This window comes from Panthera leo, chromosome C2, assembly GCF_018350215.1.
Source record: "Panthera leo isolate Ple1 chromosome C2, P.leo_Ple1_pat1.1, whole genome shotgun sequence".
Classification (NCBI taxonomy): domain Eukaryota; kingdom Metazoa; phylum Chordata; class Mammalia; order Carnivora; family Felidae; genus Panthera; species Panthera leo.
The window spans coordinates 55,285,982-55,306,538 of NC_056687.1; the positions used below are offsets into that span (position 1 = coordinate 55,285,982).

General features: G+C 36.0%; 1 protein-coding gene across 11 annotated transcripts in view; it reads left to right on the plus strand.

The window, feature by feature from the left end:
• The window catches only part of DZIP3 (DAZ interacting zinc finger protein 3), a 131,638-nt gene that overhangs the window by 71,484 nt on the left and 39,597 nt on the right, over positions 1-20,557 (plus strand). For all 11 annotated transcript variants that reach the window (XR_006207127.1, XM_042955181.1, XM_042955179.1 and 8 more), the window contains 6 exons: positions 5,850-5,918; positions 9,629-9,725; positions 11,239-11,342; positions 12,885-12,972; positions 14,407-14,508; positions 18,116-18,241. Coding sequence is in view for 10 of the 11 variants with exons in the window: in XM_042955181.1 (XP_042811115.1) it covers positions 5,850-5,918; positions 9,629-9,725; positions 11,239-11,342; positions 12,885-12,972; positions 14,407-14,508; positions 18,116-18,241 (586 nt within the window). In the remaining variant the exon portion in view is untranslated. The remainder of the gene's footprint in view (positions 1-5,849; positions 5,919-9,628; positions 9,726-11,238; positions 11,343-12,884; positions 12,973-14,406; positions 14,509-18,115; positions 18,242-20,557) is intronic.

Genomic DNA, 20,557 nt, shown 5'->3' on the forward strand with positions numbered 1-20,557 from the left:
AAAAAATTAAAATAAAAAAAACTAATCCAACAATACATTGTTTACAAGAATCTTCAGTTTCAGCAACTGAAATAGATTGAGAATAAAAGGATGGTAAAATATATACAATGTAGGGGCGCCTGGGTGGCGCAGTCGGTTAAGCGTCCGACTTCAGCCAGGTCACGATCTCGCGGTCCGTGAGTTCGAGCCCCGCGTCAGGCTCTGGGCTGATGGCTCGGAGCCTGGAGCCTGTTTCCGATTCTGTGTCTCCCTCTCTCTCTGCCCCTCCCCCGTTCATGCTCTGTCTCTCTCTGTCCCAAAAAAAATAAATAAAAAACGTTGAAAAAAAAAATTTTTAAAAAAATATATACAATGTAAACAATAAAAAAAGAAAGCAGGAATGGCTGTATTAATAGCAAAATGGACTTCAGAGCAAAGAAAGTTCTGGAGACAAAGAAGAACATTAAATAATGATGAAAGGATCAATCTGCCAAGAAGACATAACAACCTAAAGATGTATGTGCCAAACAACAGAGCCTCAAAATACATGAGGCAAAATTTGATAGAACTGTAAGGAGAAATAGAAAAACCTGCTATTAGAGTTGTTGATTTCAGCATCCTACTCTAAGCAATTTATAGAACAACTAGATAGAATCAGCAAAGATAAAGAATTTCTACAACCCAATCAACCAAATAGGATCTAATCAATATTTATAGGACACTTCACTAGACAATAGCAGAATACATATGTTTGCAAGTGGCCATAGGAAAATATACCATAATAGAACATATGCTGGCCCATAAAACCTCAAAAAATTTGAGAGAGTTGAAATCATGCAAATCATGCACTCAGATCAAAATGGAGTCAAACTAGAAATTAATAACAAATGCCCCTGTGCATCAGCACTCCTGTATCCCTTGGGTAAATTCCTAGCGGTGATATTGCTGGTTCATAGGGTAGATCTATTTTTAATTTTTTGAGGAACCTCCACACTGTTTTCCAGAAGGGCTGCACCAGTTTGCATTCCCACCAACAGTGCAAGAGGGTTCCCGTTTCTCCACATCCTCTCCAGCATCTGTAGTCTCCTGATTTGTTCATTTTAGCTACTCTGACTGGCGTGAGGTGGTATCACAGTGTGGTTTTGATTTGTATTTCCCTGATGAGGAGTGATGTTGAGCATCTTTTCATGTGCCTGTTGGCCATCTGAATGTCTTCTTTACAGAAGTGTCTATTCATGTTTTCTGCCCATTTCTTCACTGGATTACTTGTTTTCCGGGTGTGGAGTTTGGTGAGTTCTTTATAGATTTTGGATACTAGCCCTTTGTCCGATATGTCATTTGCAAATATCTTTTCCCACTCCGTTGGTTGCCTTTTAGTTTTGTTGATTGCTGATGCATAGGGGCACTATAAACACCCCAATATTTATAGCAGCACTTTCAACAATAGCCAAATTATGGAAAGAACCTAAATGTCCATTAACTGATGAACGGATAAAGAAGATGTGGTTTATATACACAATGGAATACTACTTGGCAATGAGAAAGAATGAAATACGGCCTTTTGTAGCAACGTGGATGGAACTGCTGGAGACTGTTATGCTAAGTGAAATAAGTCATACAGAGAAAGACTGATACCGTATGTTTTCACTCTTATGTGGATCCTGAGAAACTTAACAGAAGACCATGGGGGAAGGGAAGGGAAAAAGAAAAGTTAGGGAGAAAGCCAAAGCATAAGAGACTCTTAAAAACTGAGAATAGGGGCACCTGGGTGGCTCATTCGGTTGGGCGTCCGACTTCAGCTCAGGTCACGATCTCGCGGTCCGTGAGTTCGAGCCCCGCGTCGGGCTCTGGGCTGATGGCTCAGAGCCTGGAGCCTGTTTCAGATTCTGTGTCTCCCTCTCTCTCTGCCCCTCCCCCGTTCATGCTCTGTCTCTGTCTCGAAAATAAATAAACGTTAAAAAAATTTTTTTTTAAATATAAAAACTGAGAATAAACTGAGGGTTGATGGGGGGTGGGAAGGAGGGGAGGGTGGGTGATGGGCATTGAGGAGGGCACCTGTTGGGATGAGCACTGGGTGTTGTATGGAAATCAATTTGACAATAAATTTCATATTAAAAATATAAAGATAACAGGAAAATCTGCTGGAAACTACACAAAACACTTCTAATTAATCCGTGGGTCAAAAAAGAGTTCTTAAGGGAAATAAAAGTATGTTGAGCTGAATTAACATCAAAATACAATAGATCAAAATTTGTGGGAAACAGCTAAAGCAATTCTGGGAAGATTTATAGTACCAACTGTACACATTAGAAAAAAGGAAAAGTCTCAATCTAATCTAAGCTCCCTCCTGAAGAATCTGGAGGAAGGAAAGAAAAAAAAAACCCAAAACAAGCAGATGAAATTAATAAATATTAGAAGTAATGAAATTGCAAACAGAAAAACAATAAAGAAAATTCATGAATTAAAAATCTGTTTCTCTGCAAATATCAAAACTGATAGACCTCTACCAAAACTGACAAAGAAAAGAAGACACATATCACCACCATCAGGAATGAAACCATGGTAACACTACAGACTTTGCAGACAGAATTACGCTGAGTGAAAAAGCAAATCCCCAAAGCTTATGTACTATTTGATTCCATTCCTATATCATTCTTGAAATGACAAAATTTCCAAATTAAAAATTTTTTAAATGTTTATTTTTTTATTTACCAAAAAAATTTTTTTTTAACATTTATTTATTTTTGAGAGACAAAGCATGACTAGGGGAGGGGTAGAGAGAGAGGGAGACACAGAATCAGAAGCAGTTTCCAGGCTTGGAGATGTCAGCACAGAGCCTGACTCAGGGCTCGAACCCACGAACCGTGAGATCATGACCTGAGCCAAAGTCAGACGCTTAACAAACTGAGCCACCCAGGCGCCCCTAAATGTTTATTTTTTTGAGAGAGAGCTAGCAAGCATGCGTGAGGGAAGGGCAGAGAGAGAGGAGACACAGAATCTGAAGTAGCCTCTAGGCTTTGAGCTGTCAGCACAGAGCCTGACGTGGGGCCAGGACTCACGAGGCATGAGATCATGACCTGAGTTGAACTCAGATGCTTAACTGACTGAGCTACCCAGGTACCCCTCAAAATTTTTGAAATGACACAATGATGAAAATGGAAAACATTAGTGATCCAAGGTTATAAGGAGGAAATGGGAATGGGAGCAAAATGAGGTTTGTGATAAAACTGTTCAGTGTCTTGACTGTATCACTATTCAGAATACTGGTTATTATACTGTAGTTCTTCAAGACATTAACATTTGAAGAACATGAGTAAAGGGTGCATGGGATCTCTCTCTATTATTTCTTGCACCTGTATATTAATCTATGATGATCTCAAAAGGCTTAATTTAAAAAAAAAAAAGTACAGTTGACACTTGAACATGGATTTGAACTATGTGGGTCTGCTTGTATGCAAAATTTTTAAATATGGGACAGTACCATAAATGTATTTTGTCTTTATGATCTTAGTAACATTTTCTTTTTATTGTAAGAGTACAGTATATAATACATATAACATACAATATATGTATTAATTGACTATGTTATCAGTAAGGCTGGTCAGCAGTAAGCTATTAGTAAAGTTGTTGGGGAGTCAGAAGTTATATACACAGATTTTCAACTGCGTTTGTCAGGGATAGCTATCAGCATCCTAACTCCTATGTTGTTCAAGGGCCAGCTGTACATGTAAATAACTGTCAAGTGGAGCTATACTTAGTAGGGATTTTGTAGGGTAAAAAGAGTACTTTTGATTGTTGTGATAAGGAAGAACTTCATTGAAGATAGTATTGAACCTCGACTACATAGAATGAGATGGGAGAAAACACAGGGCATGTAGGCTGAGCGGAAACATGAGCAAGCACAGTGTGTGTTCTCATATAGCTTTTAAGCCTTTGCTTTATTCACTTGAACATGTCCCAAAAGTATATGATAAATGTATAAGTATTTTTAAATTATAAAATGTTGATTTCTTTTACTTTAGAACATGATACTTATTAGAAAGCAAAGAAATCTTTTTTCTTTGGCCTAATTCAATGTCAGTCCTACACTAAATGTTTGGTAAATGTTTGTTGATGATAATTGCAGAATTAGCAGAAAGATTTATATAATAGCAACATATTTTGCACAAATTACAATAAGCACTTAATAAATGTTAAGTAACGCTGTCAGTAAAACCCATATAAGAAACATGATAGCCAGCCAGAGTAACTTGAGATCTGTCAGAAAAGAACATCTAATCCTGCTCTAATGTTATTCATGAGAAAATAGGACTAAGAAGTTATGACTGCTTGAACATAGATAGCTGTTTCCTATCCAAGCTGGATGATAGAAACTATGCCTACCTTATCCTCTATTATTTGAGAATCCAGGTCTTCTGAATTCCCCACCAAGCTCTGTCAACTCTTTATTGCCCTCTAAACTATAGTTAGGTAAAATATTGACAAAATGGAGGCGTACAAAGGAAAGGAGGATGTCAATTTAAAAAATCTTATTACCTCTTTTTCAACTCTCTACATACTCCCGCATACCTTGCTTGAGTAACAAAGCTTGTCTTTCTCATTCTTTACTTGAGAACATGATCTTTTTTGTATAGAAACAGACCTGATTTCTTTTCATTGCATTTTTAGTTCAATAGAACATTGATTATAAGTCTCTATAGCTTCTAACAAGCTTGGAGTAAAGGTGAGTGGGTAATCTCTGAAATTTAATAGTAAGCAATGCAACCAACATTTAAAGTCATTGTTTTAGGGCACCTGGGTGGCTCAGGCGGTTAAGCATCTGACTTCAGCTCAGGTCATGATCTCATGGTCTATGAGTTCTAGCCCTGTGTGGGGCTCTGTACTGAGAGCTCAGAGCCTGGAGCCTGCTTCGGATTCTGTGTTACTCTCTCCCTCTACTCCTCCCTGGCTCGTGCTGTCTCTTTCTCTCTCAAAAATAAATAAACGTTAAAATATATATTTAAAAATAATAAAAAAGTCATTGTTTTAAGGCTATCATTCCAATAATTTATATTAACCAGAATTCCTATGTATCTCAAGTGTCTCAACATATCAGAGACTTAACGAGAAATGGACTTTTGCTGTAAATGTCTTCATATTGTAGCAAATTAATGGGTTAGTGTAAAAACTTAGTTGTGAGGAGAAGAAATACAGCAACAAAATGAAGGAGTATCAGAGATGGTTTGTGAACATACATCAACTAAAAAGTATTACTTTTCACTTCTCGTAGTAGCTTCTTGCATATTAATATTTAAGCTAACTGCAAATGATGTTTTCTGATTTATTTTTACCCAGTCTTCCCATGATTAGGTGATGTCGGTGACTCCCCTGTTATAATTTACTATTTTAATTAAAATTCTTATTTGCACACAGCCTCTTTATTTTTATATTTAATATCAGGTTTCTTTCAGACTTTAACCCTTTAATAGTTTGTATGAATTTGTATGACTTGACATAATAACTTTGTAATCAAGTTAAAGTTACCAGTTCTATCACGGGCCTAGAAAATTAAAACATACCATTGGTGTTTTCTAGTGGGTAAACTAAGGTACAAAGAGCTAAAGACATTTTTCTGAGTCTTTGAAGTGGGGGTACAATTCTCTTTAGCACTATTCTAATTGATGGGGTTCGACCTTAGTACTTTCTTTGGGAAGTCAGTAAATCAGACATTGGAAGATAAATTGCAGAAGGTCTAGTTGTAGGAGTCTATTTTCAGGCTTAATATTTGTGGTTCAAAATGGTCATATTTAGTCCCTCCTCAGCTACAAGTAGAGCTGTTCTGACTGTATTAATGACAATTTCTAATATTTATGACTTACATTTTTTCTTAGATTACAGCGTCAGAGCCACGCTAAAGATAATGAAATTAAGAATCTTAAGGAGCAACTTTCCATGAAAAGGTACAAACTTGGTTGTTGATTTGGTTTAGTGTATGTGCATCTCTGAAACTCTTAGGTATTCCACTCAGCATGTTCTGGCCAGGGTAGCCGTATAATTTATTATCCAAACTGGGGCACTTTAGAGCATAAAATTGAGCATTAGCATTATTAATAATTACACTGGGACAACAGTTATAAATTGGAAGTGCCCTAGGCAAATTGGGACATATATTTGCCTTAGTTCTGGCCCTAGAAAACTGCTGAGGGAGATTAGATGAGCAAAGTTGTAGTGCCGCAATAAGCTTGCCAGGGACTAGAGCTTATGTGTTCTTATCGCTTAATAGTGCTAGGTGTGACTGTTTTATGAAACTGGCTGAGTTTTATTCTCATTGACATATTTTTGCCTATAGGTAACTTTTTGGGAACTTAGATTCAGTAAACATAGCATAAAATTCACTGTGTTAAGTTATACAATTCATTGACTTTTAGGATGTTCACAGAGGTATACAACCATCACCTTTGTATGATTTCAGAACATTCTTATCCCCCTAAAGAAATTCTGGATACATTAGAAATCACTCCTCTTCCCCTCCCCCAGCTTCTGGCAGTCATTAATCTATCATTTGTTGCTCTGGATTTGCCTTATTCTGGACATTTCATATAATTGTATAATAAATACCCTCTTATGATTAACTTCTTTAACTTAATGTTCTCCAGGTTCATCCATATTGTAGCATGTTATCAGTACTCATTCCTTTTTATGGGTAAATAATATTCTATTGTAGGGATATACTAAAATTTGTTGACCTTTTCATCAGCAGATGAACATTTGTTTCCTTTTTTTCACTATTATGAATAATACTGTTATGAACATCTGTAAGTGAATTTTTGTATGAACATAAGGTTTTCAGTTCCCTTGGGTGTATACCTAAGAGTGGAATTGCCGAGACATGTAGTAAACTCTGGTTAAATTTTTGAGGAACTACCAAACTATTTTCCAAGTAACTGCACATTTTACAATCCCACCAGCAATGCATGTGGGTTCTGCTTTCTCCACATCCTCACAGATACTTGTTAGATTATCTGTCTTCATTTTACTCATTGTAGTGGATGTGAAGTAGTTGATCATGGTGGTTTTTTATTTGCATTTTCTTAATGATTAAATATGTTGAATATTTCTCATGTGCCTGTTGGCTATTTGTGTATCTACTTGGAGAAATGTCTATTCAAATCCTTAGGCCATTTTTTAAATTTTATTTATTTATTTATTTATTTATTTATTTATTTATTTATTTATTATTTTTTAATATATGAAATTGTCAAATTGGCTTCCATACAACACCCAGTGCTCTTCCCAAAAGATGCCCTCTTCAATGCCCATCACCTCCCCACCCTCCCACCCCCCATCAACCCTCAGTTTGTTCTCAGTTTTTAAGAGTCTCTTATGCTTTGGCTCTCTCCCACTCTAACCTCTTTTTTTTTTTTCCCCTTCCCCTCCCCCATGGGTTTCTGTTAAGTTTCTCAGGATCCACATAAGAGTGAAAACATATGGTATCTGTCTTTCTCTGTATGGCTTATTTCACTTAGCATCACACTCTCCAGTTCCATCCACGTTGCTACAAAAGGCCATATTTCATTCTTTCTCATTGCCACGTAGTATTCCATTGTGTATATAAACCCCAATTTCTTTATCCATTCATCATTTGATGGACATTTAGGCTCTTTCCATAATTTGGCTATTGTTGAAAGTGCTGCTATAAACATTGGGGTACAAGTGCCCCTATGCATTAAATTGGGTTGTCTTTTGTTGAGTTTTCAGAGTTCTACACATGTTCTGGATATAAGTCCTTAATCAGATACATGATTTGCAAATATTTTCTCCCATCCTGTGAGTTGTCTTTTTACGTTCTTGATAATGTGCTTTAAAACACAAAAGTTTTTAATTTTTTCTCTTGTTTTTGTAGGCAATTTTGTACAATATTCAATGGCATAATAATTCACTTTGGTTGAATTAATATATGTCCTTGAATATTTTTTTTCCCTGAAAACACTGTAGCCTTAGTGGTATTAACAATACAGTGTATTGTTTTATCAAGCTTCTCATTAATGTTTGTTAAGTATGCAAGTATCCAAGTGTTTCTAATAATTAAACAATGAGGATAGCCTTTGGAAACATCCCTATTACAAATTCCATTTGTTTCCTTTAAAGTCATAATTTAGGTTGTGTGCTCTAGAGTTTGGGGCTCAGGTGGGGCGCCTGGGTGGCTCAGTCGGTTGAGCGACTGACTTCGGCTCAGGTCATATCTCATGGTTTGTGAGTTTGAGCCCCGTGTCGGTATCTGTGCTGACAGCTCAGAGCCTAGAGCCTGCTTCTGATTCTGTGTCTCCCTCTCTCTGTGCCCCTCCCCCACTCATGCTCTGTCTCTCTCTGTCTCAGAAAGAAATAAACATTAAACAAAAATTTTAGAATTTGGGGCTCAGGTGTAGGAATCTGAAATGGGATGGGAAAAAGTCAAACCTTATAGGTAGTCTTTCTCCATAATGTCCTTCATAAATAATGTCCTCATCATCTCCCTCTCTCCCTCTCAAGCTGTAGGATTTGTTTTCATTCTAAGGTGTTGAATGTGAGGACTGAGGCAACCAGTACAATATTTTAATGCAGTGATGGCAGGGATAATAAAAACCTTTTGTAGTTGCTATTTGGGGATACAGAAAGGTTATAGAAACTTTATGTGAAATTTATAAATAATAATAGCTTACATTTATTTAGTACTTAATGTGTATTAAACACAAAATATTTTTATGTATGTTATCTGAATGAATTTTCACAACAGGTCTTTGAGGTAATTACTACAGTATTCTCCATTTTCACATGCAAAGAAACTGAGGTATAGAGAAGTTAAGTAACTTGCCCAAGGTTTCACATTTATTAAGTTTCAGAAATCAGATTCATCGTCGGACAACTTTATTTCAGAGCCAAGTTTTATTTTTTTTATCATTAAAAAAAAGTTTTTAATGTTTATTTATTTTTAAGAGAGAGAGAGAGAGAGAAAGTGTGAGCAGAGGAATAGCAGAGAGAGAGGGAGACACAGAATCCGAAACAGGCTCCAGGCTTTGAACTGTCAGCACATAGCATGAACGGGGCTCAAACCCACTAACTGCAAGATCATTACCGGAGCCAAAGTCGGATGCTTAACCAACTGAGCCACTCAGGTGCCTCTCAGAGCCAAGTTTTAAATCATAGCCCCTATATTGACAACTTTAAAACTTCTGCACTCTTAATAGTAAAGGATAACAGTAAGGGTTAAGTAAATGTCTTCTCTTGCTTTAAAAAAAAAAAATTTTTAACATTTACTTATTATGAGAGACACAGAGCATGTGCAGGGGAGGGGCAGAGAGAGAGGAAGACACAGAATCTGAGGCAGGCTCCAGGCTCTGAGTGGTCAGCACAGAGCCCGACGCAGGGCTTGAACTCACGACCCTTGAGATCATGACCTGAGCCGAAGGGCTCGAACTCACGAACCTTGAGATCATGACCCGAGCTGAAGTCAGACGCTTAACCACTGAGCCACCGAGGCGCCCCTCTTCTCTTAGTTTTATATGCTGTAAAAGTTTACAAGAAATTATTTCTTACTCATTGAATAGTTTTGTATCTTTCTCCCTCCTGAATAAGGTAGAAAAGTCTATCCTTGCTGCAGTGTTGTTAATTCTTTAATGGTCATATATTTCAGATCTCAGTGGGAAATGGAGAAGCATAATCTGGAAAGCACAATTAAAACATACTTAAACAAACTGAATGCAGAAACTAGCAGAGCTTTAACAGCTGAGGTAATACATAAATACATAAATACATAAATAAGGAGAGAGAGAGAGATGGGGTTGGGGAGGGAAGTTTTCCTTGTATACTAGTATACTAAAGAATTGAAAAAAAAAACCTTATTTCTGAATAAACAAATAAGTCATCTTAGGACCAGCCAGAAAACATAACTCCAACTTTTGTGCTCTTTGACTCATTGCAATTTTATACATGATTACTTCATTGTTGATGACTTTATGTTGTTTTCCTCCCCCAGATGACTTCAGAAGATTGGTCTGCTTCAGTATATATAGGAAATACACACATTTTGGGAAAATTCTCATGAAGCCAGGTCACTAAGCCAAGTTTATAAGAATAACATTTTACTGCTGCTGGAGATAATATCTCCTTTCTTTGTTAGTTCCTATGTAGATCTTCCCAAAACACATATACATCATACACTCCCAATTTCAAAACCAACTTACCTTCTAGACCCCCAGAATGTCACTCACAGTTTGTTCTAAGTTAACTTAGAACACCACAACTAGGGTCTCTTCTAAAAGATATGTGATTGATTATCTGTATGGATGTAATTTTTATTTATAGATATTCAAACTTGATATAAAATGTTTTATATCAAACGCTCTAAAAATTTTTAGAGAGTTCACTAACATTAAAAGGATTATATATCTTCCTACCTCTGTCATGGGTGAGCTCTATTCTTTAGCAGAATAATTGGGAATCTGGAGGTCAACAATCAAGGAATGATACCTGAACCAAAAATAATCTGGAGAGTAAAATGCTAGCTATAACTGAAAAACCAAACCCTCAGATTACTTTAAGAGCTCAAGTTTGTATATTTTGTTTCTCACTGCTTTTACTCAGAAAGTTTCTTTCTGCTTGCATGATTAATTTTATAAACCCTTAATGCTGTCCAAGAATATAATCTACTTTCAGTGAATATTGAGTGATTACTGAGAAAAAACAGAGGCCAAGTAACCATGCAACAGTAATGGTGCCGAAGGAATTCCTGCTGTGGGGGAGACATGGGACCCATTGACCTCCCAAAGTCCATTTGGACTGCATGCTCCTCCTGTGTGGTCTTATTATTTTCTGATCCCTTCCTCAATTAACAAAACAAAACAAATAGCAGGATTCTTTTGAGTTTTCTTAAACTTTGCTGCATAGTAGAGTTACCTGAGAACTTTAAAAAATCCTAGCACTCAGGCTCTACCTGGTATCAATTAAATTAGAATTTCTGGGACCAAGGCACCATTTTTTTTTAAAGTTTCTCAGATGATACCAGGGTATGTTCAAGCTTGAAAAACTAATGTTCTGGAATGGTTACCAACTCAGTAACCATTGACTAAAAAAGTTAGAGTTGCAGAATTAGAGTTTTTCTAATGTATTATGGATGGTCAAGAGGCTCAGGTGCTGGAAGAGATTGAAAAATAGCTTCACCTTTACTAGAAATGATTTAGAAAACAACGTGTTCATTTACAAGGACACCTTCAACTTCTTTGTCTTTCTCTCAAAAATCTGTAGGTGTACTTCTTACAGTGTCGTAGAGATTTTGGTCTGCTCCACCTAGAGCAGACTGAAAAGGAATGCCTCAGTCAGCTTGCCAGGGTGACTCACATGGCGGCAAGGTAACATTTTACTCTTCCTTAATGCTTCTTTATCTCAGAGATACTAACAAGAGGCTTTGAGGTCAAACATAATCTGTGTTTTACATGTAAGACACCAGAGTCTTTGGAGTAAACAAACCCTTATTTTTTTTAAACCTCAAAATTCATTTAGTCACTTTGATACTTTTGCTTGGTTGCTTTTCCCGAAGCACTGAGAAATCTGAGCACAGTAATAGCTGCGGACAAATTTTTCCCTTCCCCTGAAGTGAAGTAGATGAAAAATCTCAGAAACATGCATCCAGACTAGATATTTACAAAACGGGGTGGATTCTAAGTGGAAAACCTTTTTTCTAATAGATTTCTCTTCTAATGCTTGATTTTATATACTTTTGGAATACATTGAGGGAAAGATCAGTATTAACACCTGAAATCCTAAGTTAAAGCCAATTTCTTGCTGTGTGATAATAAGTGATTTTTTAAATTTGGGGCAGGTTGCATGAGACTGTCCTTAAATTTATAATTTTATGGAGTATACCTTCATGCTTAAAGAATTAACTAAATTAGAATTTCTGGGACCAAGGCATCATTATTTTTTTAATGATGATCATTTTAATGATCATCATTATTCTCCAGTTCTAAAGAATCAGAATCTCTGATGTTTAGCAAGATTCCCAGGATATACTGATGTGCATTCGGGTCCGGGAAGCACTGTTGTAAGTGATCAGTCTATCTTTGCTTGCTAGAGGGAGAAGGGGCACTCTATAAACTAAAATATTATCAAGCCTCTTTGTATAAGATGATCTCAGTGATAACTTATTCTGCTTTTAAAACTGGTGTGCTGGGTGACACTGGGGTGGGGATATTTTAATAGAGCCTTTTGAAAGGCCTCATGAAATCTCTTCTAGAGATGGCAGACCTTCCACACCTCAAAGCTGTTCCTACTTAAGTCATCTGGTGGGCATGTTTGGCAGAGCTGCTGTGTTTGTGTAGTTTATGCACTGCATCGAGGCAGCAGTCTAATTCATCCTCGCAGAAGAGGTAGTTCTTTCTGATTTGCCCTCCCATAAGGGTATCTTTTAGGAATTTGCACAAGAGCTGATAGGCCACATATGGCCCTGGGATGTCAGGGCTACTGTGAAGATAGTCTAAAACCTGCTTCCAAGAGGACTCAGCATCTGGAAGGATGCTCTTGCTTTTGATGGCTAGGGCATTTCCCTGTTCGGCCTTCTCTGCTTCCTTACTTCAACAGAGGGATTCCTGCGTAAAGATTTCATATGTCCTAAAAAATATTGCCACGATAGAAAAACACTTGGTGTTGTGGAAGCAGAAGTTGTATTTGCTCTTGAAAAAGAAAATATATTCCCCGTCTTTGTTTTATTTTTAATAACCAAACCCTTCCATACAACTTTGTGCCCATTTGAGGTAATTGTTGGTGTCGGAGGTAATTTTGTTGCTGTTTTATATTATTTACATACATGCTAAAGAATATAATGGAAATTTTTAGAGACCTATGTGGTATATAAAAAGAAAGAATTTTCTCTTGTGTCTCCTTTCCTACATCAGTAACCTGGAATCACTTCAATTAAAGGCTGCAGTAGAGAGTTGGAATGCCATTGTAACAGACGTTAGAAAGAAGATTGCATTCCTCAGGGTAAGTGCTGAAGTATCTTTAGAGTAAATTGAATGTTGTAGGAGGTATATACATAAAGAAAACATGTAACATTAACAACAATTACTGGAGAAATTTAAGGAAGAACATGTTTTTTTTCAGTTATTACAATTTATGCCTTTTTAAGGTTTAAGATCGACATTTCCATGTAGTTGATTGTAGACAGAATCGTAGGCTAATACATGTGGGTTTTTCAGGTCTTTCAAGTCCTTCGTACAATAAAGGAACTCAAAAATTGTGCTTCACACCTAATTTTCCTAGAATTCCAAAGCTGATTCTGCTCTAATCAAAAATAATTGTCATAACTTGGTCTGAGTAATTCTGTGTTTATATAATTAAAAGGACAATCAAGCAGACCTGTCTTGGTTTTCAGTCTTAGATTTTATGTTCTTATTCCATAATGCGAAATATTTATTCATTATTTAATAGAATTAGGACTATGCTTAACGTAATCTAAAGAGGTAACCTACTGAATATTTAATAATTTCTTCATTTGGCCTTAGGATATTTTTGTATTTATATCTTCAGGTAAATATATAATGTTCAGTGTTTTGTGATTTCACAACACTGCTAGCAAAACAATGACATTTAATTGTGACAACTGCCTCAGAGCATTACCTATTTGTCCAGCTTTTCCGGTGGCCGTCTTGACTGTTTCTTTCCAAGACTCTTGTTATGAGGTCTTCAGTGATGCTTAGCATTTCTGTTGGGTTTACTCACTGGCCTCACAAGAGCAGCTACATCTTTGTCTTCTTTCATGCACAGGTCTTCTGTGTGAAGTTTCTAATGTTTTATTTCTTTTCTGGTCTCTGTGGGTTGTTTACAAAATAATACTGTGAAGTAACAATGCCAAAAACTTTTGAGAGTATGTAGTTAAGCTTCAGAGATTGGAGTCTTAGTTTTGGCAAAATCCATGACGATAAAACAAAGGTATATATAATACTAGAGAAAACTAGAGGTATAACTCTGAGATAAACAAAATGTGGATATTTAATGAGTATTCCATAAAATTTCCCCTCCAGTTTTTAAAGTGAACATTTGCCAAGTAGCTCAACTCTTCGTTACAAATACTGTTTTCCCATATTTATCAGCCCGATATTACTTACAGCTTCTTAAATCTTTAGACACTATTCACTTTATATCAGTGATTCCCATTTTGGGGCTGAAAATTATGGAAATACTGAAGAATTATCATAGGATCTGTGAATTATGTGTCTTTGTATCTTGCCAGTACATTTGGGGATAGTGTGTTATAGAATTACTTTATGTCAAAAATCGTTTTTATGTTATTTCTGACATAATTGGTTGAGAATCACTGTTGTGTGTTTTATTATTCAAAACTGCATCGAGTATTCCCATATGCTATTTCTTTGAGGTTTATTTTGCGCTAAAATATTGTTTCTCTTGTTCTACTAGACACAGTACAATGAACAAATTAACAAGGTGAAGCAAGGGTTTGCCTTGAGTACCCTACCTCCAATCCAGCTTCCTCCACCACCACCTAATCCTGACATACTGGTAAGAAATGGGACATTTTGAAAAATTGCCATCTTCATCTTGATGAAGTGCTAAGGGCTATATGTTTAATGTGTGTTCAAACTAGAATAGGCACATACTGTGCATATTGTTTGTAATTATGTCTATTCCTGCTATATTATTTCCAGATGATATAACTAGTTGACTGGCTTAGCCACGCCAATACATAGGTGTATCACTGGATTTTAGTGATGTATTTGGTAGCTAAAGAGGTAATGTATTCTCATTCATCCTGTCAATCTCACCTGTAAGGTAAGAAAAAACTGATGGATGGGCAGAATTCCCAATGCTCTCAGGTTACCCCTAGATGACTAAACCATCTCAGTATAGTACCCTAGCAGTTTAGACTTCACCCCTCCACTTCTACTTTGAACATTCTGTTCCTTAGCTTTTATCCCTATTCTACCTTTAGTAGCTTCCATTTATGCCCCTTTCCTGCTTATTGCTGGGAATCAGTGAGTCTCAATCAGCTATCTCTCTGTTGGACTATTTATATTATCCTTCTGGGAAACATAGTACCTTAACCCAATAAATTCACACAGCTTTTCAAAAGACCTTTCAGGAAAGAGCCATTAGGTGATCATTTTTATTATCAAAACACATCTGGGAATAGGAAAAGGAGTAAGGTGTGAGATATTTAGTGGCCAGTCACTTTCAACCCCAGCACTTCTGCTTGTAGTAGAACTTTGAAAATGTTATTTCTGTAAATAGTTGAGTGTATCAGAGAACTTGAAAATTATGTGAATTGTGTGGAGTTACACTGTGTTTCAAAAACAGAATCCAAAGCTAAAAGCATTATATGGTGTACACCATGGTCTTTAGAATGCAGTATTGCCTTTTATATTTTTAGTTCAGTTTTTATAGGAGCACTACATTATGAACATTATTATTCTAGGCTTGGAACTTCATCATACTCAATTACCCCGATAAGAAATATTATATGCAAATGATGGAGAAATCCAAAGAGTCCTTGTAGTTCTACAGGAAGTAACACATATGCTTGTATGATTTCTAGAAACTGCTTTCTGCCCATTTTCAAACTACCACCTATAGGTTGTAGTTAAACTCTCCGATAACTCTAAATATAAAATGGCTCCAGAGACTCCGAAGCCACATACAGAGTTTTCTTTGAAGTTTCTTGAAACCAGATCAGCACAAGCTGTCTGATACCAGTGATAACTCCATAGCTGACATATGTAGTTAAACTTTGACCTCTAGATCCTCATCACTTTGAAGGCTTTCTTATGTCTGATGGGGCTTAACCCAGGTTTAGTCAAGGGAAAACCCCACTGGCAGTTAAGCTCTGTGCGTCCTTCTGCTAACATCTGAGAGGTACATGTGTATCTTTTGTGCTTCCTAACTAGCATCACCGCTGTGTTTGATCAAAACTAACAGTTGTGTTCAAGTGCAAGCATCAGCGACCACTAAACATTAGTAGAACAGTTTGAGAGTGCAAATGCTAGAAATGTAACGATGCTATTTGCCGTAAGTTAAGATTATTCAATGGAAACATACTAGAGATCTGGGTTTAAGTCCTAACTCTCTGAATAACTATGTTATTCTTGGAAAAATCAGCTATGCTGGACTTTGTTTTTTCCATGTATAACACCAGGAAATTATACTAGATGACCTGGTTACTAAAATACATCTATGGGTATGTATGTAAGTGATGAATCACTAGATTATATTCCTTAAACTAATATGCACTATATGTTAACTAGAATTTAAATAAAAACTTGAAATATACATACATACATACATACATACATACATACATACAAAGAGTTCATCTATCTCTGAGATCCTAGTATTATAAAGAATAGTCAACAGGCTTTAAATGTATAGTAGTCTAACCTGAGAAATCTGAAATAAGGGGTACTCTTCCCAGTTTAACCCAGTATTTTTTATATGTTTTTATTATATCTTGGGTTTTGTACCCTGGCTATCTAATTCTCCCAAGTAGTATTAGGTAGTGGCTGTCTGCAAAGAGAGCAGGAATACTGACTCATACCCACCATCCGTTCATTCTTTAAAAACTTTACATTATGAAAATTGAAACACAAAAATAGAATAGTATAATGAACCTCTGTGAACTAAGAGAGCCAACATTTTGTTAATCTTGTTTCATGTCATCCTCTTCTTCCTACTGGGATATTTTAAAGTACATATCATATAATCTCATCCATGTATACTTCATCCTAAAAGATGAGGATATTATTATTATTGGATATAATGATAACACCATTTTTTTACCTAAGAAAATTAAAAAATTTAATATCTAATATCCATTAGATATTATTATTAGATATAATGGTATCACCATTTTTTTACCTAAGAAAATTAAAAATTTTAATATCTAAAATCCAGTTAAAATTTATATTTCCCAATTGCCTTAAAAATGTCTTTTTCTTACCTAATTTGCAATATTTCCAATTTGATTATAATTACTCTTTTAATAACTTATTTTTAAAAACAATTCAAATAAAGTTTAAACTTCGCATGTGGCTCATTGTTCTTTAAATCTCTAGCAGCTACCCTCCCCCCTCTCTTTTACTCATGTCATTTATTTGTTAAAAAAGTTCAAATTCCCACATTATTGATTTAATTGATTGCATCCTTGTGATGTCATTGTACATGTTCTGTTTTCTATAAACTGTTGATTAGATCTAGACGGTTGCTTAAAATCAGGTTCAGTATTTTTAGCAAGAGTACCTTATAGACAATGATATACACAATGTCTTTCCTTTAGTGCTATTAAATAAGAATCCGGTGTAAACCTCATGTATTCATTTTATTGTTCCCTATCAATCTATGATCTGTGTTGATGTTCATTTTTTTTTCCAATTCAAAAAATATTTGAATTTCTGTTTATGCCAGTGCTAGACTTGGCACATAGTAGAAACTTAATCTGTCCTCTTCTGTAGTCTAGTCAGTAAGGTATCCATCCCATTGCTAGATGCTAAGAAGGGCTAGCTTTCCACAGCCCCCTGGAAGGTGCAGTAACACCTATAAGCGTGTCTACAAGTCATTGTAAGGGGGTTTATGCCCCAGGCCCACTGCACTTCAGCTTTCTGCTCTCATTGGAGCTAACCATAAAGTCAAAATCCATCAGGTGATACAAGTTCCCTGCAATGCGTAACCAAGGAAAGTAATATTTTCTATAGTCAGCTTTGGTCCTTTATAATTTCTGAGTATCAGTATTATTCATCAATGTGGACAGTACTCATTGAGGAGCCACTTAGCATAGTCCTATATTATTATAGTTGGGAGGGAACTTTAAAAATTACTTAACCTAATAACCCTCTGCTTTATAGATTAGTAACTTGGCATCCCTGGTTACCCAGCCAGGTAGAAAGAGAGACTAGAACTCACTTCTCTTCTCTCTCTGCTCTTTTGTATATTCACTACCCTTAGCTTTTCCAAAAATGCATACATTTAACTGTTATGACAACACCAATTCTAATGCTAGTGCTTTGTATCTAGATTTCAAACTGTTTTCCCCCAAACATTGCTCTATGAATTTAGATCATTGCCTATTTAATATATAAATGTATTGGGTTTTTGTTTTTTTTAACCTTTTCTATTTTAGATGCAGCAGTTCTTGGGAAGACCTCTTATGAAAGAATCTTTCTTTAGACCCATACTCACTGTTCCTCAGATGCCTGCTGTTTGCCCTGGAGTCATCTCTGCACCTGGCCAACCTAGAGCTCCGCTGGTACAGATCCCTTTTTGGTGGAATAGTTGTTATCACCACAGTAGACTTCGTGAATGAATGTGTTCTGTTTATTTGATAGGTGGTGATGGTGGTGGTAGTAGTGGAGGGGAGGATAGCTGAATGACAGGTGAATGAATAGTTCCATTTGAAGTGTTGTGCTAAGAGCATTCCATATATTATTTTGTTAGCTGATACTGGTTTAGCTTCTGGAGACAAAGATAAATACCTTTTTATAGTAGACAGTCCTTATAGGATTTTATAGTTTTGCTTCTATAATAGCAACAATATAGGGTAGATTAATATTTTTAATAGATAATTTATATTTAGCATGTTTGATGGGTAATTAGAAAGCAAAGAAGCCAATTCATAACAAAGTTATGCCACAAAGCTAAAGAAAAACTTTATTTATACAAACATACACACACATATGTATAGTAGCACACAAACAGAATATAATTTGCATCACCTTGGAATATACTATAAAGTGATGAATCGTCCTCCTAGCTACAACTAGCCAGATAAGCCTTATCCAAACCTGAAGAGGCAATAGAGAAAATTTAAATGACCAGGATTATTAGTTGTAATCTTGGCAAAGGTAAATGTTTTTTAATAAAAAAAAATCTTGTCCCAGAAGATTGATGTTAATTAACTAAGGAAAATTCTCTAATCTTGACTTTCCATAAGCACATTCTTATCAGTTTTTTATACCTATAAATAGTCTCCCTTTGAAATATATAGTCAGATGGACTCTTTATTTTTGCAGAGGCTGACTCTGCTAATGAATATGTACATAGACCTTAACATGTTAACTGAGTACCACATCTCTTTATTCCCCATGATATCACAGTGTTGTTCATGTGGTTTGCTCCCCCATCATTATATTAAAGATAGTTTTGTGTGTGTGTACATACACACACACACACACACACACACACACACACCCTTATTGAAAACTTTGAAGTACCTCAACCTAATAAGATTATTTTCTGATTCCTGGGGAAAAGGTTGACACTAAGGCAAACCCAGATGTCTGGGCAGTTTTCTCCTCTAAGTAGGCTTTGTAGGAGTTACTTCAGTAGCTGTTAGTAATTGCTAATCTTTCATGAGTAATCTTATATTTGAAAATAACCTGTAAAGCCTTAGGTAAAAGTTGTCATGTTTATAATTATCCTAGTAATCAGCTAAAAGTGTTCACTTCCTGATATTAATTAGAATCTTAAAGTTTCTAAGAAGAAATGCCATAACATATGGCAAAACTGATGGTTTCATGGCTCAGAGGTGTCACTACAACTTGCATACCACCTTTGTCTGTAACATTCATGAGACATGGGGCAGACATTCTAGTAGTGGTCTCATCTTTATTTCTTTGAAAATTCAACTATAGCATAAACTACTTTTATAATTAGAAAAATCATAAAAAATGGAAATGCAAGCTAGTGCAGCCACTCTGGAAAATAGTATGCAGGTTCCTCAAAAAACTAAAAATAGAACTACCCTATGACCCAGTAATTGCACTACTAGGCATTTATCCACGGGATACAGGTGTGCTGTTTTGAAGGGACACATGCACCCCCATGTTTATAGCAGCACTATCAACAATAGACAAAGTATGGAAAGAGCCCAAATGTCCATCGATGGATGAATGGATAAAGAAGATGTGGGGTGTGTGTGTGTATACACACACACACACACAATGGAGTATTACTCAGCAATCAAAAAGAATGAAATCTTGCCATTTGCAACTATGTGGATGGAACTGGAGGGTATTATGCTCAGTGAAATTAGTCAGAGAAAGACAAATATCATATGACTTCACTCATATGAGGACTTTAAGAGACAAAACAGATGAACATAAGGGAACAAAAAGAATATAAAAGCAGGGAGGGACAAAGCATAAGAGACTCATAAATATGGAGAACAAACAGAGGGTTACTGCAGGGGGTGTGGGAGGGGGGATGGGCTAAATGGGTAAGGGGCACTAAGGAATCTACTCCTGAAATCATTGTTGTACTATATGCTAACTAATTTGGATGTAAGTAAAAAAAAATTTTTTTTAAATCATAAAGCAAATAACAGAAATATACAAAGTAGAAAGTAAAATTATTTTGCAGTTAAATCCTAGGAAATAATCAGTTTACAGATTGTTTATAACTTGAGCCCTTTTCTATGCATATGTATTTTTTTAATTTAATATAAAAATGAGCCCTACCATAAATACTATACCACAGACTTTTTAAAAAAATGAAACATAATGGGGCACTTGGGTGGCTTAGTTGGTTAAGTGTCCGACTCTTGATTTCGGCTCGGGTCATGATC